The following is a 16,486-nucleotide window of genomic DNA, read 5'->3' on the forward strand; positions in this document are numbered from 1 at the left end:
ATGTGCTGTCCCCTCAAAATTACGCAACACACAGCCATTAATGTCTAAACTGCTGTCAACAAAAGTGAGTACACCCCTAAGTGATAATGTCCAAATGGGGCCCAAAGTGTCAATATTTTGTGTGGCCACCATTATTTTCCAACACTGCCTTAACCCTCTTGGGCATAGAGTTCACCAGAGCTTCACAGGTTGCCACTGGAGTCCTCTTCCACTCCTCCATGATGATGTCATGTAGCTGATGGATGTCAGAGACCTTGCGCACCTCCACCTTCCATTTCAGGATGCTCCACAGATGCTCAATAGGGTTTAGATCTGGAGACATGCTTGGCCAGTCCATCCCCTTTACCCTCAGCTTCTTCAGCAAGGCAGTGGTCGTTTTGGAGGTGTGTTTGGGGTCGTTATCCTGTTGGAATACTGCCCTGCGGCCCAGTCTCCGAAGGGAGGGGATCATGCTCCGCTTCAGTACGTCACAGTATATATTGGCATTCATGGTTCCCTCAATGAACTGTAGCTCCCCAGTGCCGGCAGCACTCATGCTGCCCCAGACCATGACATTGCTACAGAGGTTGAAGTGGTGGTGGTGGGGGTCAGCCTGTCAGTGCTCAGACCATATGCCACACGCTGCATCAAATTGGTCTGCAGGGCTGTCGTCCCAGAAGGAAGCCTCTTCTAAAGATGATGCACAAGAAATGGCAAACGGTTTGCTGCAGACAAGCAGACTAAGGACATGGATTTCTGGAACCATGTCCTGTGGTCCAATGAAACCAAGATAAACATCCCAGTGTTTTTTGTTGCAGCCTAGGCTCATACCTGTTCCAGCCTGTTCCAGGGTGTTCCAGAGGCATTCTGACCCGGAACAGGATAATAAAGATATGTGAGTTCCACTTTTTATTTTCTAGAATGTTGTTCTGGAGGGCCAGTGATGCAATCCAGTATTTTTTGTGGCAGCCCAGGTTGTTTGATGCCTGTTCCGGGGTGCTCTGGAGGTCTTTTGGCCCGGAATGGGCTCATAAAGATGTTTGAGTTTCAGTTTTTTTCTTCTAGAATATTGTTCTGGAGGGCCTGTGATGCATCTCATTGGGCGTTTTCGCACTTACCTTTTACTGGCGCGACCACCCTCCTCACGCCGGCGGATCTGCAGGGATTTCGCACCAGAAGTGCCGGCGCAGCCAAAAGAGCCGGCAACTTCCGTCGCGGAGCCAGCTCAAACGGAAACCGCCAAGAAGCAGGAAAACGTTTGAGCTGGCTCCGCGACGGAAGTTGCCGGCTCTTTTGGCTGTGCCGGCGCTTCTGGTGCGAAATCCCTGCAGATCCGCCGGCGTGAGGAGGGTGGTCGCGCCAGTAAAAGGTAAGTGCGAAAACGCCTATTGTTTTTTGTGGCAGCCCAGGTTGTTTGATGCCCGTTCCGACCAGTTCCATGGTGTTCTGGAGGCCTTTTAGCCTGGAACGGGGTAATAAGGACGTGTGAGTTCCTCATTTTCTGTTCTAGAATGTTGTTCTCGAGTGTCTGTGATGCATCCCAGTGTTTTTTGTGACAGTCTACATTGTTTTATGCTTTAAAAATAATCTTGATTTCTATAAGGCGGTTTCAGTTCTTGGAAAATCAGGCTCAAACATGAATGTAGAATCGCCTGAAGTGGCTCCATAAATAGCTCTGTAAAGACTTGAGAAATAAAAAAGACTCCTTTAGGAATTGAAAGGAGGGCCTTATAACCAAGGATGAATATAAACAAATCACCAGTGCTTGTAGAGAAAAAAGTTAGGAAAGTTAAAGCTAAGTATGAGCTTAGGCTGGCCAAAGATGCTAAAAACAACAAAAAAGGGTTCTTTTCTTATGTTCAGAGTAAGAAAAAGAGCAAGGACATGGTAGGCCCATTGTGAGGGCAAGAAAGTGAAATTGTAACAGGTAATGAAGAAAGTGCGGAACTGCTCAATTCCTACTTTTCCTCAGTCTTCTCTTCTGAGGGAAACATGGCAAAAACAAAAACATATAAGGAGGGTATGAAGTTCCAACCTAGGATCAGCATAGGGGTAGTACATAAACACCAAGTTTCTTTAAATGAAACTAGGTCTTCAGGGCCAGATGAATTGCATCCAAGGGTTCTAAAAGAGCTTGCGGATGTAATTTCTGAGCCTCTGAATGGATGTGATTACTAAGAGCCAGCATGGGTTTCTCAAGAACAGTCATGTCAGACTAACCTGATCTCTTCTTTTTTTGAGAAAGTGACTACCTTGCTGGATCAGGGGAATGCTCTAGACATCGTTTATCTTGATTTCAGTAAGACTTTTGATAAAGTGCCACATAGTATCCTTGTTGACAAGTTGGTAAAATGTGGTTTGGATCCTGTTACCATTAGGTGAATCTGTAACTGGTTGACAGATTGCACCCAAAGAGTACTTGAGAATGGTTCCTCATCCTCTTGGAGAGGAGTGACAAGTGGAGGGCCTCAAGGATCTGTCCTGGGACCGGTTTTGTTCAACATCTTTATCAATGATTTGGATGAAGGAATAGAGGAAATGCTTATTAAATTTGCAGATATACTAAATTGGGAGGGGTTGCAAACACAGAAGAAGACAGAAACAGGATATAGGATAACCCTGGAAAACTGGGCTAAAACCAATAAAATGAATTTTAACAAGGGTAAAGTCTGCATTTAGGTAGGATAAATCCCATGCATGGTTATAGGATGGGGGAGACTTGTCTTAGCAGTAGTATGTGTGAAAAGGATCTAGGGGTCTTAGTGGATCATATGCTGAACATGAGTCAACAGTGTGATGTGGCTAAAAAGGCAAATGCAATTTTGGGCTGTATCAACAGAAGTATAGTGTCCAGATCACGTGATGTGATGGTATTACTTTACTCTGCTCTGGTAAGACCTCACCTGGAGTATTGTGTTCAGTTTTGGGCACCACATATTAAGAAAGATATAGACAAGCTGGAACGGGTCCAGAAGAGGGCGACAAAGATGGTGAGGGGTCTGGAGACCAAGTCCTATGAGGAAAGGTTGAAGCAGCTGGGAATGTTTAGCCTGGAGAGGAGGCAGCTGAGAGGTGATATGATCACCATCTTCAAGTACTTGAAGGACTGTCATATAGAGGATGGTGTGGAATTGTTTTCTGTGACCCCAGAAGGTAGGACCGGAACCAATGGGTTGAAATTAAATCAAAAGAGTTTCTGGCTCAACATTAGGAAGAACTTCCTGACCATTAGAGCGATTCCTCAGTGGAAGAGGTTTCCTCGGAAGGTGGTGGGCTCTCCTTCCTTGGAGGTTTCTAAACAGAGGCTAGATGGCCATCTGACAGCAATGAAGATCCTGTGAATTTAGGGGGGAAGTGTTTGTGAGTTTCCTGCATTGTGCAGGGGGTTGGACTAGATGACCCTACAAGTCCCTTCCAACTCTATGATTCTATAAATCTTACTCTTGATGAAGGGGCAGCAGAAATCATTTTGCACACAGATGTAAGGTGGCTAAGTAGGCACAAATTTCTGCAAAGATTCCATGATTTGCTGAATGAAATAAAGTTTTTGAAGGAGAGGGGAGATGACAAAGCAGAGTTGGAAGATGAGGAGTGGTTATGTGATCTGGCATTTCTCGCTGACTTTACAGGCGAACTAAATGATGTAAACATTGAACTACAAGGTAAAAACAAATGCATTGGCGAGATGATGAGTACAGTTTCATCCTACAAGAGCAAATTTGAGCTAATGATGACTGACCTTTCAAACAACACTTTTGATCATTTCCCTAATATTCTGAACCATCTGGGACAATATCCAAATTTTGTTTTTCAAAATGAGAAGTACGTGACAGAAATCTGCTCTGTTATCCAGGAATTTGAAAAAAGATTCTGTGACTTCCAAAGAATTGAAAAAGTTGTGGCGTACTTGTCATACCCATTCAAAGTGGATATGGACATTAAGGAAACTGCAGCTGCTATCAGTAAAAATTACTCATTGAGCAAGGCATCTCTTGAAAACGACATAGTAACCCTTAAAAACGACATTTTTTTCAAGACCCATGCTGAGCAAGAATCATTTTGGAAGCTAGTGCCTAGAGACAAATTTCCCAACTTGAGAAGATGCAGTGAAGCTGTGCACTCCTGTTTCAGTTCAACGTATTTGTGTGAATCTGCGTTTTCCCATCTGAAAATGACAAAGAGTACATAGCATTCCAACATGACAGATGAACATCTCCAGGATTCCCTGAGACTGGCCCTCACACAATATTCACCCAACTTTAAAAAGCTGGTGGATGAAATGCAGGCTCAGACGTCTCACTAATTAGCAAGAGCGAAGTTTTAAAGATTGCGCAAGATCAGCCTGGATCAATACTTGACCTACATTTAACACAAATCACTCAATAAAAGTTAAAGAAAGCTATTAAGACTGTTAAAGAAAGTTAAAACAATAAAAATTTAAGAAAAACTGTTCGCAGTTCTTTCTGGATCTTTGTTTCTCTGTTTTGTTTTTGCTCATGTTTACCAGTAAATGACAGAAGGTACATTGTAAATGGGGGGGGGGGGGGTGCAGTGGAACCCAACTTTGGTGGGTTAAAATCTAATTCGAAACTAATTTGAAATTTAATTTTCATGGTGGTAGATCACCAGCACTTTTGTCTGGAAAAAATAGATCACGACCTGTTCGGAGTTGGACATGCCTGATAGTAATTTGACACTATAATGATTGTGTTGTATATATTGCTGTTCTTGCAGTGACTTCTCCCCTTGCCACATCCAGCAGGGGGACTTGGGGGAGGGCGTTCCAGGGGTTGGTGAAGATGTCCTGCAGCGTCTCTGGCATGATGACATCACCTGGAAGTGACATCATCACATTGGGGATGCTCTGGTGATTGGGCGAAACACTATGGATTTTTTCACCCTCAAAACCATAGAATTTACCCAAATACCAGATAGGTTTAGGTTTATTGGATTTATATCCCGCCCTCTCTGCCAAAGCAGGCTCAGGGCGGCTCACAAAATCAGACCAATTGAACAATTAAAGCAAATTAATTTAAAGCAGTTATGCTGTGAGCCGCCCTGAGCCACTTGTTGGGAAGGGCGGGATATAAATTAATAAATAATAATAATAATAAGTTAAGAACAATTAAAACAGTCTGGCGCTAATCATATTTGATATTTTCTCGCTTCAGAGCTTCCCCGCACTACATCTTTGACGTGATAACATCACTTCTGGTGATGTCATTACATCAGGGAGGGGTTTCTCCCACCGGCCAGCTGGTCCACCATTGAGAAGAGCCCCTGAAACCGGGGGACCCCTTGCTGGGACCTGGGGGCTGGCAACCCAAGCTGCCGCAAGGCCCAGCCATGTTGACTGCTGCTGAACTGACTGCTTGAGCGCAGGCAGGCTGGGAACACCAGTCTTGCAGCCCTGAGGCCCCAAGTTGGACATTTTTAGAAATCACCTTGTAGGTGTTCTCAGCTGGCTTATTGAAAATACATCATCCCACCAACGGGGGGGTCACTTTTGTTTCACCTTCCATTTCTCCTCTCCCAGGTCGCAACATGAATTCTGCTTCTCCGCTCAGCTGGGACGTGGTGGGGAAAAATCTCTTTGCCATGGCCGTCGAGGGCTTCGTCTTTTTCTTCTTCACCATCTTGGTGCAGTACAGATTCTTCCTCCGCTTCCGGTGAGTGGGGCGTGCGTGTGGCAGACGGGGATGTTATTTGGGGAGGGATGTGTGTGTGGCTTGTGTGTTGCAGCCGGGGACGTTAAGTGGGTGGCCTTGCCAATGCAAAATCAAAGGCATGTGTCCACCTCTCTCTCGAAGGCTGCTATTGCAATGCCCCTGTCTAGGTCTTTTGTGTGGCCTCGTGTGGAATATGTGTACAGTTCTGGTCACTGTTTTTCAGCTTGAAAAAGTGCAGAGGGGGGACCCCAAGATGATGAGGGGGTTCGAGCATCATCCCTATGAGGAAGGGTTGGAGTATCCGGGATAGGGTTGCCAAGTCCAAGTCAATAAATAACTGAGGACTTTGGGGTTGGAGCCAAGAGACACTGGTCGTGGAGCCAGGAGCAAGGGTGCGACAAGCATAATTGAACTCCAAAGGGAGTTCTGACCATCACGTTTAAAAGGACAGCACGCTTTTTTAAATGCCTTCCCTCCATCGGAAATAATGGATAGGGGCACCTTCTTCTGGAACTCATAGAACTGGACTCCCTGGTCCAATCTTTTTGAAACTTGGCAGGTCTTTTGAGAATAGGCATTGAATGCTACGCTGCAAATTTGATGCCTCTACCTCAAAACACACCCACCCCTCAGAGCCCCAGATACCCACAGATCAATTTTTCATTATTCCCTATGGGAATCGGTTAGGGTGACCAGACCGTCCCGGGCTCCCGGGATTGTCCCTCCCCCGCGCCCCAAATCCCGCCTCCCGGCTTAGCTATACCGGGACCATTAAAAGTCCCGGTTTAGCTAAAATGGATCCAATGGTGAGGGCTCCACGTTACCTGCCAGCCTGCCCAGCCACTAGGGAGCAGTCTTGAAGTGGTCTGGGGGCGTGGCAGGCAGCTAGGGGCCCTCACCATTGGTCCGTGGGACGTGGCTGCCCACCCCCGCTTCCCGCGCTGTACTTTCTCTTCCTCCTACTCTGATCTGGGCTGGGCAGCAGACGAGGAGCTCGATCTGCTTTCCTTGCCCATTGCAGAGAGAGAGAGAGAGAAAGAAAGAGAGAGAAGAAAAAAGAGAGGAGAAGAAGAGGAAAACCCTACACTACAGTAAGTGTGGCCTTCCCCCCTTCCCCCCATTTGCCGAAGCCTGCTGGGCGGCTGGGCCCGCCGAGCAATCCGCGGCCTCGCCTGCCCTTCCCTGCCCTCCCCCCTCCCCCGCTAACCTGCTGGGCGGCTGGGCGCCGCGGCCCAGGCCGCCGAGCAATCCGCGGCCTCGCCTACCCTTCCCTGCCCGCTTCCCCCCCCCCCCCCCGTGCAGGGCAGACTCGCAGCACCAAGCCTCCCTATAAGCAGCTGCTTGCCAGGCTCACGGAGCCCAGCCGCGCTGTAGCGGCCAGTTCCCAGAGCCCAGGTCGTAGAGCGCGCTTGCCGGCTGAGCCTCCCTGCAGCAGTCACTTACCAGAGCCCCAGTCCCCAGCCTGGCTTGCAGGGCCCAGCCGCGCTGTCGCGGCTGCTTTCTAGATCTCAGGCCAGGCTTGCCAGCCAAGCTCTGCTATGCTGACCACTTCCCTGGAATAGTTCCATTCCCTTTGATGCATCTCTGCTTGTGGCCTCGGGGGAGGAAAGGAAGGGGGGGAGCATTACACATTTTTTTTTTAAAAAAAAAACCTTTGAGAGAGAGAGGGGGGGGGAAACCAGGGGAAAATCTCAGCTGATGACCCAGGACGGAGTAAGGTAACGGCAGCACGGAAGGGAAGGGAAAGCAGCTGAGGCGCATTCATTCCCTTCGCCTTGCTCACGGGCCCCTCTTCATGCTTGCAATTTGTGTCTTCCCCCTTTAAAACTCTTTATTTACCTCCTCCAAAATCGCGTTCCCTCAATCTCAGCCATCCTTCGTGTGTAATGAGAGCTTCCCCCCCCCCCTTTGTTTTTTTGGCAGTCCTGCACTTCCGTGACTGGCTTTTTCTGCCCACCGGTCAGAATCCGTTTATCTTGTCTGTCCTTCCATCCCGGCAGCACAGAGGCTCTTGTTTTCTTTCCCCTCCCTGTTAGAAGCCTCTTTTTGACCTCGTTTTGGGACGCTGTTTTCCACCACCCTCCCACTCTTTCGGATTCCCTAGCTGACCACCCCCTCCCCCAGCTTTTTCTTATCCTTTCCACCTCCTTGGTGATCTAGCTGTCCATTTAAAATGTTTACATTCCCTTTGGTGCCACCTTCTGAGGGCAGCTTCCTGGAGCTGTCCCTTGTGTTCTGGAACTTAAAAGAGAAAGGTAATGAGGTAAATAAGCTGTTTTCTTTTTCTTTTCCCCCCAATTGGCTTAAATAGAATTTGTGCAGTCAAGCACTTAGCATAGGTGAGGTGAGTGAGGCCATCAATTATCAGTTATGTTTCCACAGCCTTTAGATGCAAATCTCCCCCCCTTTTTGGGGGAGAGGGGTGTCTAAGTGAAGCAAATACTTAGGGCATAGTATACTCTAGATATATTCATGTCAGAGAATGAAGGTGTAGCATATTTGTTTGTTCTTGTTTGATTTCTATGAAAGGATTAGTTTTCCACCCATGACCCACAGACTATTGTTGTTTCACAGGCTGCATCCTGCTAACTTATTCTCCTGCTACTGCATAAGCACATGCTGTATAACCAACTGTAATAATTTTTCCAAAGTTACATATTTTAACAAAACAGAGGCTAAGTCAGTACCCTTTCCCCTTAAATAAGAGAGACACAGCTACTTGTGTGATTATTCAACTTGCGTGGGATTTGCGTGGGAATAAACAGTCCTTAAGGCATACCAGCCTCATGTCATATAGGGCTTTAAAGATCAATACCAGCACATTTGATTGGCCCTGGAAGGAAACTGAGAGCCAGTATAGGTGGAACAAGACTGCAGTGGTATGGTTCTTATAGAGTTGCCTAACTCCAGGTGTGGCCTGGAGAGCTCCCATCTCCAAACTATAGAGATTGGTTTCCCCTGGAAGAAATGTAGGGTTGCCAATCCCCAGTTGAGGGCAGGGGATCTCCTGGTTTGAGGACCATCCCCTGCTTCAGGGCTATGAGAAAGGGGGGAGGAGGGAAATGTCTGCTGGGCATTGTATTATGCCCTGTGGACACTGGTTCCCATAATGGAGTATAATGGGTATAATGGAGAATCGATCTATGGGTATCTGGGGCTTGGGGGCACCTGTTTTTTGAGGTAGATGCACCAAATTTTTGGCATAGCAGCTGGTGTCTCTCCTTAAACACCTCCCAGTTTCAAAAAGATTGAACCAAGGGGTCCAATTCTAAGAGCCCTAAAAGAAGGTGCTTCCATTCTCCATTACTTAAAATGGAAGGAAGGCAGTTAAAAAGAGTGCCGTCCCTTTAAATGTGATGACCAGAACTCCCTTTGGAGTTCAATTATGCTTGTCACAGCCTTGATCTTGGCTCCACCCCTAATGTCTCCTGGCTCCACCCCAAAGTCCCCAGATATTTCTTGAATTGGACTTGGCAACCCTAGGCCCCAGTGTAAGGCCCAGCACCTCGAGTTTCCTCGCGTCTTCCGGGAGGGGCTGCAGCGAATGAGCGTGGCGGAAAAGTAGCGAGTCGACCTTAGAATCAGCCTCACCCGAGAGGGAGCAAAGCAGACTTTTCAGCACAGGTGCTGTTTCAGGCAGAGGTAAGGCTTGCTGTTGCTATCTTCATGGGGAACTCCAAATCGATCAGGAAGAATGCTTTCTGGAGACCAGCCAGAGCAGTTTGCCTCTCCTCCCAGTGGGAGTACAGCCCTGGTCGGAGTTACTCCAGAGAAGCCCTGTCGAGCTGCATTACAGGACGTCACTAACTGCAGCCCGGCTGAAGTCCAGCCCGGTTAGGTCTGGACACCGCTCTTTCTGGGAAGGGCAGATCCATACAGGCAGCAGTGTTGGTCTGAAGTAGTGGAACAAAATAGGAGTCAATTCCACCTTTAAGACCAACTTCGTTTTATTCAGAACGTAAGCTTTCGTGTGCATGCACACTTCTTCAGACGCGGAATGAGGTGCAGTAAGCAGACACATATAGCTGGTGGGGTTTGGAATGCCAGGTGGTACAAAATTAAAACCCAATAGCAGAATAGTGAAATTTTACTATGTTACGTTCTGAATAAAATTAAGTTGATCTTAAAGGTGTAATTGACCCCTATTTTGTTCTGGGAAGGGAAGGAATCTTTTTCAAAGTATCTTTGTGAAGCCTTTTGAACTGTGCTATTCTATTGCTTGCATAGAAAAGCCCTCTGGAATAATTTAGTTTAGCTTAGCTTGTGGAAAGCCAGGAGTGTAGGTGCCTTCTGACCTCAGGCACACCATATGCAGGGTCCAGAATGGAGAAGGCACACGTACAGGCCAGCCATTGGAAGGACTGCAGAATGGCAGTAATATGCATGCCCCATCTAGCTGCCTATAAGAGCCACGACATGGCACTCTGCACCAGCTGGATTTCTGAATTGGTTTGGTGGGGAGAGCAATGCACAGTGCACTACAGTAGTCTAGTCTCAGTGTCACCGTGGCATGGCCAGATGAGCTGATTCAAATTCAAAAAACCTTTAATGGCATAAAATGCTGATTCAAGAGTTGGCTAGGCTGAGTTGGCTTCCCTGCCAGATATTTCTGTCTCTGTGTTAACTTCCATTAAGTTACTTCCAACTTATGGCAACCCTAAGAACTTCCTATTGTTAACAACCTTGCTCAGGTCTTGCAAGCTGAGGGCCATGGGTTTCTTCATTGAATCAACCCATCACATGCTTGGTCTTCATCTTTTCCCAGCATTATTGTCTTTAGTTGTAGATTTTTCAGGCTGTATGGCTGTGGTCTTGGCATTGTAGAACCTGATGTTTTGCCAGCATCTGTGACTGGCATCTTCAGAAGTATAACACAGAAGGCTAGAGTTCTCTCTGTGAGAAGTGAGAAGAAGATGGTAGGCAAATATTTTATAACTACTCAGGAAGGTGGGGTAGGGCTGTCGGTCACTTCCGGGTTCCTGTCCTGCATCTCGACCTGTGTTATTAGTGACAGGTTGCTTCGGCGTGCCGCTGCGCCGGCCCCCTGGGCCCCACAACGATGGGACCGATGCCACAGGGACGGGCTCGAAACACTCTATAACCCCTCAAAAGAACAGCAGTCTAGCTCGCTTCCCCCGAGCCCTGCCGCTATAAGCCTCAAGGGGGCTCATTTTGCGGCATCTCCCGGCGGGAGGGTGGCACCCGCACGGGACGCATATCAAATGAAAGAGGGGGCGCAGGGCTATCAGAAACAGCCGGCAGAGGGAGTCGGGAGAGCACCCCACTGGGGGATCCACACCCCGAAAGTGATGAAGGTGGCGCAGATAGAGCCAACAGAGCAAACAGGACAAAATAAATAGGCTGCATTATGCAGCACAGTTGAGAAAGTGCCTTATCCCATATACTGATGAAGTATATACAGGATTTCAGAACAAAATTGTTTCCGGCGGTGATATTTGGGGGATTTTTGGGGATGTCACAGGAAGTGCTGTGAAGTCACTTCCTGTTTCCGGCAGTGGCATTTGGGGGAAATGATGTCATTTGGGGGAAATGATGTCACAGGAAGTGATGTCACTTCCCATTTCCGGCAGGTGACGCGGGGAAATGATGTCACAGGAAGTGATGTCACTTCCTGTTTCCTGTGGTGGCATGCCATCACCGGAAGTGACGTCACCGGAAGTGACGTCACTTCCTGTTTCCGGCGATGCGCGCGCTTCGCGCGCGCACACCCCTACCTCCCCCCCCCCCAACGTGTCCCTGGCTGGCCTTCAGACATTATGGTCACCCTAGAATCGGTCTCCATAGGGAATAACTGAGGACCCAGCAGACATTTCCCACCCTTCCTTCCCCCTGCTTTCTGATGACCCTGAAGCGGTTGGAGGGCCTCCAAACCAGGGGATCCCCTGCTTCCACCTGGGGATTGGCAACCCTAGTCTGGGACTTTTCTGTTTAGAAAGAGACAACTAAGGAGGGACATTATAGAGGGTTTATAAAATTTTGCATGGGGTGGGGAGAGTTGTTGAGGACTTAACACAATTAACAAACATAAAAACAATTTCAACAGGAAGGAAGAGAGTTTAAAAATGAATAGAGCATGGCTTCCAGTCCTGAAAAAACACAAAACAGCACTACAGATAAGATTAGAATTTCAATAGCCAATCCATACACAAAAGAATCCCCTCAGGAAAGCTCCTCCATTAACATGTCACAGACTGGGAGGCTCCCACAAGATAATGACTCAGCCCTACCCCACTTTCCTGAGTAGATACTTGCCTACCATCTTCTTCTCACTTTGACCCAGAGAGAACTCCAGTTTTCTGGGTTATACCTCTGAGGATGCCAGTTACAGTTGCTGGCGAAATGTCAGGTCTCACAATGCCAAGACCACAGCCACACAGCCCAGAAAATCTATAGCAAACAGGGCTTTTTTGGTAGAAAAAGCCCAGCAGGAACTCATTTGCATCTTAGGCCACACTCCATAATGTCACCACTGTTTTACATAGGGCTTTTTTGTAGAAAAAGCCAGAAGGAATTCATTTGCATATCAAGCCACACCTCCTGTTGCCAAGGCAGCCGGAACTGCGTTCCTGTGCTTTCCTGATAAAAAAAAAAGCCCTGATAACAACTAACGTTGAGGACTTTGTCTACTTCTCCCAAAATATTGGAACTCAAGATCATCCAATGAAGCTTATGGGCAGTGGGGTCAGGATGGACAAAAAGAAATACTGCTTCACACAAAGAGTGATTAAAACATGGGATTCACTGTCAGAGGTTGTGATGGCCAGAGGAGTAAACAGTTTTGAAAGGGGATTAATATTCCCTCTAAGCTGTGGAGTCTTGTGAGCAAAGATTCTATTGTTAGCTACTGGGATTAAAGCTGTGAGCTATTGCATAAATTAGTTTGCTCTGGGGCCATTTTTCCTGAGCTAAGACAAAAATGTGTGAGCTGGAGGCTAAAAAAACAGTGAGCTAGCTCACACTAACTGAGCTTAGAGGGAAGGGGATTAGTTACACTCATAGAGGAGAAGTCTATCAATGGCTACTGACCACAGTGACTGAGAAGAACCTACACGTTCATAGGTGGTCACCCTTTGAATCCCAGAGCCAGGCAGCAACCTCAGGGGAAGGCCTCGGCCTCTATGCCCAGCAGTTGGCCCTCCAGAGGAACTGGCTGGCCACTGTGTGAGACAGGATGCTGGACTAGATGGACCACTGGTCTGATCCAGCTGGGTGGTTCTGATGTTCTTATGAAGGCCTCAGCCTCTATGCCCAGCTGTTGGCCCTACAGAGGAACTGGCTGGCCACTGTGTGAGACAGGATGCTGGACTAGAGGGACCCCTGGTCTGATCCAGCAGGGCTCTTCTGATGTTCTTATGAAGGCCTTGGCCTCTATGCCCTGCTGTTGGCCCTTCAGAAGAACTGGCTGGCCACTGTGTGAGACAGGATGCTGGACTAGAGGGACCCCTGGTCTGATCCTGTAGGGCTCTTCTGATGTTCTTATGAAGGCCTTGGCCTCTATGCCCTGTTGTTGGCCCTCTAGAGGAACTGGTTGGCCACTGTGTGAGACAGGATGCTGGACTAGAGGGACCACTGGTTTGATCCTGCAGGGCTCTTCTGATGTTCTTATGAAGGCCTTGGCCTCTATGCCCTGTTGTTGGCCCTCTAGAGGAACTGGTTGGCCACTGTGTGAGACAGGATGCTGGACTAGAGGGACCACTGGTTTGATCCTGCAGGGCTCTTCTGATGTTCTTATGAAGGCCTCGGCCTCTATGCCAAGCAGTTGGCCCTCCATAGGAACTGCTTGGCCACTGTGTGAGACAGGATGCTGGACTAGATGGACCACTGGTCTGATCCAACTGGGTGGTTCTGATGTTCTTATGAAGGCCTCAGCCTCTATGCCCAGCTGTTGGCACTTCAGAAGAACTGGCTGGCCACTGTGTGAGACAGGATGCTGGACTAGAGGAACCCCTGGTCTGATCCTGCAGGGCTCTTCTGATGTTCTTATGAAGGCCTTGGCCTCTATGCCCTGTTGTTGGCCCTCTAGAGGAACTGGTTGGCCACTGTGTGAGACAGGATGCTGGACTAGAGGGACCCCTGGTCTGATCCAGCAGGGCTCTTCTGATGTTCTTATGAAGGCCTTGGCCTCTATGCCCTGCTGTTGGCCCTTCAGAAGAACTGGCTGGCCACTGTGTGAGACAGGATGCTGGACTAGAGGGACCCCTGGTCTGATCCTGTAGGGCTCTTCTGATGTTCTTATAAAGGCCTTGGCCTCTATGCCAAGCAGTTGGCCCTCCATAGGAACTGCTTGGCCACTGTGTGAGACAGGATGCTGGACTAGATGGACCACTGGTCTGATCCAGCTGGGTGGTTCTGATGTTCTTATGAAGGCCTCAGCCTCTATGCCCAGCTGTTGGCACTTCAGAAGAACTGGCTGGCCACTGTGTGAGACAGGATGCTGGACTAGAGGAACCCCTGGTCTGATCCTGCAGGGCTCTTCTGATGTTCTTATGAAGGCCTCAGCCTCTATGCCCTGTTGTTGGCCCTCTAAAGGAACTGGTTGGCCACTGTGTGAGACAGGATGCTGGACTAGAGGGACCACTGGTTTGATCCTGCAGGGCTTTTCTGATGTTCTTATGAAGGCCTCGGCCTCTAGGCCAAGCAGTTGGCCCTCCATAGCAACTGCTTGGCCACTGTGTGAGACAGGATGCTGGACTAGATGGACCACTGGTCTGATCCAGCTGGGTGGTTCTGATGTTCTTATGAAGGCCTCAGCCTCTATGCCCAGCTGCTGGCACTTCAGAAGAACCTGCTGGCCACTGTGTGAGACAGGATGCTGGACTAGAGGGACCCCTGGTCTGATCCTGCAGGGCTCTTCTGATATTCTTATGAAGGCCTCAGCCTCTATGCCCTGTTGTTGGCCCTCTAGAGGAACTGGTTGGCCACTGTGTGAGACAGGATGCTGGACTAGAGGGACCCTTACTGGTCTGATCCAACAGGGCTCTTCTGATGTTCTTATGAAGGCCTCAGCCTCTATGCCCAGCAGTTGGCCCTCCATTGGAACTGCTTGGCCACTGTGTGAGACAGGATGCTGGACTAGAGGGACCCCTGGTCAGTCCAGCAGGGCTCTTCTGATGTTCTTATGAAGGCCTTGGCCTCTATGCCCTGCTGTTGGCCCTTCAGAAGAACTGGTTGGCCACTGTGTGAGACAGGATGCTGGACTAGAGGGACCCTTACTGGTCTGATCCAACAGGGCTCTTCTGATGTTCTTATGAAGGCCTCAGCCTCTATGCCCAGCAGTTGGCCCTCCATTGGAACTGCTTGGCCACTGTGTGAGACAGGATGCTGGACTAGATGGATCATCTGATGGAGCAGGGCTCTTCTTACGTTCTTACAATCCCCGTGTGCAGCTGTGCTTGAAATGCACGTATTGTCCTCCGGGCACTGGGTGTTGTCAGCAAAGGAGGCTGGTCTCTGCCCAGAGGAGCTCACAGTCTTTAACATGTGCATGCACCTGAAAGCTTCTACCCAGAATGAAACATTGTTGGTCTTCAAGGTGCCTCAGGGCTCCGACTTTGTTCTGTTGCTTCAGTCCAACAACAACTGCCCACCTGAATCTATCTGTAATGTTGTTGGTTTAGTTTTTGCTGACTGCAAACATTTAATCAGAAGAGCCTCTGGCTAAAAACTTCAAAGAAATTAAAGCTCTGGGTTCCCCCTCTCCTTTCTTTTTTGAGGAGAGGTATTGATGGAATTGGCGAACTCAGGTCCTTTCGGCAGCTACCCGTGCAAACGTTGATGTTGGCAGAGAGTAGACGGCGTTGGCCACTGACCTGTTCTCTTCTCTCCCAAGGCCTTCACCTCTCGACCTCCCTCCACTGGGCGAGGAGGATGAGGACGTGGCCAAAGAACGGAAGAGGATTCTGATTGGCAAGCACCGGGAGGACATTGTGGTGCTCCACGACCTGACAAAGGTGACGCCACTGGTGGTGGTCTTGGCAGTAACCCATTTGAGTTTATATATATTTATATAAAAGCCCTGCAGCGCAGAGCGGTAAGCTGCAGTACTGCAGTCCAAGCACTGCTCACAGCAACCTGAGTCCAATCCTAGCCAAAGCTGGGTCCAGGTAGCTGGCCCAAGGTTGACTCAGCCTTCCATCCTTCTGAGATCGGTAAAATGAGTCCCCAGCTTGCTGGGGGAAAAGTGTAGATGACTGGAGAAGGCAATGGCAAACCACCCTGTAAAAAGTCTGATGCAACATCACCCCAGAGTTAGAAATGACTGGTGCTTGCACAGGAGACTATGTATGTATGTATGTATGTATATCTACATGTACATGTGTGTGTGTGTGTGTGTAGATAGATCCAAGAGGGCAACCGTGTTGGTCTGAAGCAGCTGAACAAAGCAGGAGTCAAGTTTCACCTTTAAGACCAACCATGTTTTTTTTGAGAACGTAAGCTTTTGTGTGCTCTCTAAGCACACTTTATCAGACGAGGGGATCAGGTATTTTGAATGTATATGTATGTGTGTATGTATATATATGAGTGTGTGTGTGTATATATGTATGCTACATATACATGTATATATGTGTGTGTGTGTGTATGTATGAGAATGATCAGTGGATAAAACTAAGGTTGTCCAAGTGAGCAGAGAGCCAGGACAAGTTAGTTTTAGTGCTGGGCAGAGTTGGGTATGTGGGGGAGCTGCTGGTGTGTGTGAAGCGCCCTCAAGTCGCAACTAGCTTATGGAGACCCCCGCAAGGGTTTTCAAGGCAAGAGACGACTGGAGGTAGTTTGCCATTACCTGCCTCTGCGTAGCAACCCTGGATTTCCTCGGTGTT

At 48.5% G+C, this 16,486-nt stretch overlaps 1 protein-coding gene across 1 annotated transcript in view; it reads left to right on the forward strand.

The window, feature by feature from the left end:
* Window positions 1-5,523: 5,523 nt before the first annotated feature.
* Window positions 5,524-16,486, forward strand: part of LOC132590790 (phospholipid-transporting ATPase ABCA1-like) — a 42,379-nt gene continuing 31,416 nt past the window's right edge. The window contains exons 1-2 of the mRNA XM_060263717.1: window positions 5,524-5,648; window positions 15,499-15,646. Of these exons, the coding sequence (XP_060119700.1) occupies window positions 5,524-5,648; window positions 15,499-15,646 (273 nt within the window). The remainder of the gene's footprint in view (window positions 5,649-15,498; window positions 15,647-16,486) is intronic.

The sequence above is a fragment of the Heteronotia binoei genome, unplaced genomic scaffold (genome assembly GCF_032191835.1).
Source record: "Heteronotia binoei isolate CCM8104 ecotype False Entrance Well unplaced genomic scaffold, APGP_CSIRO_Hbin_v1 ptg000754l, whole genome shotgun sequence".
In the NCBI taxonomy this organism is placed as follows: domain Eukaryota; kingdom Metazoa; phylum Chordata; class Lepidosauria; order Squamata; family Gekkonidae; genus Heteronotia; species Heteronotia binoei.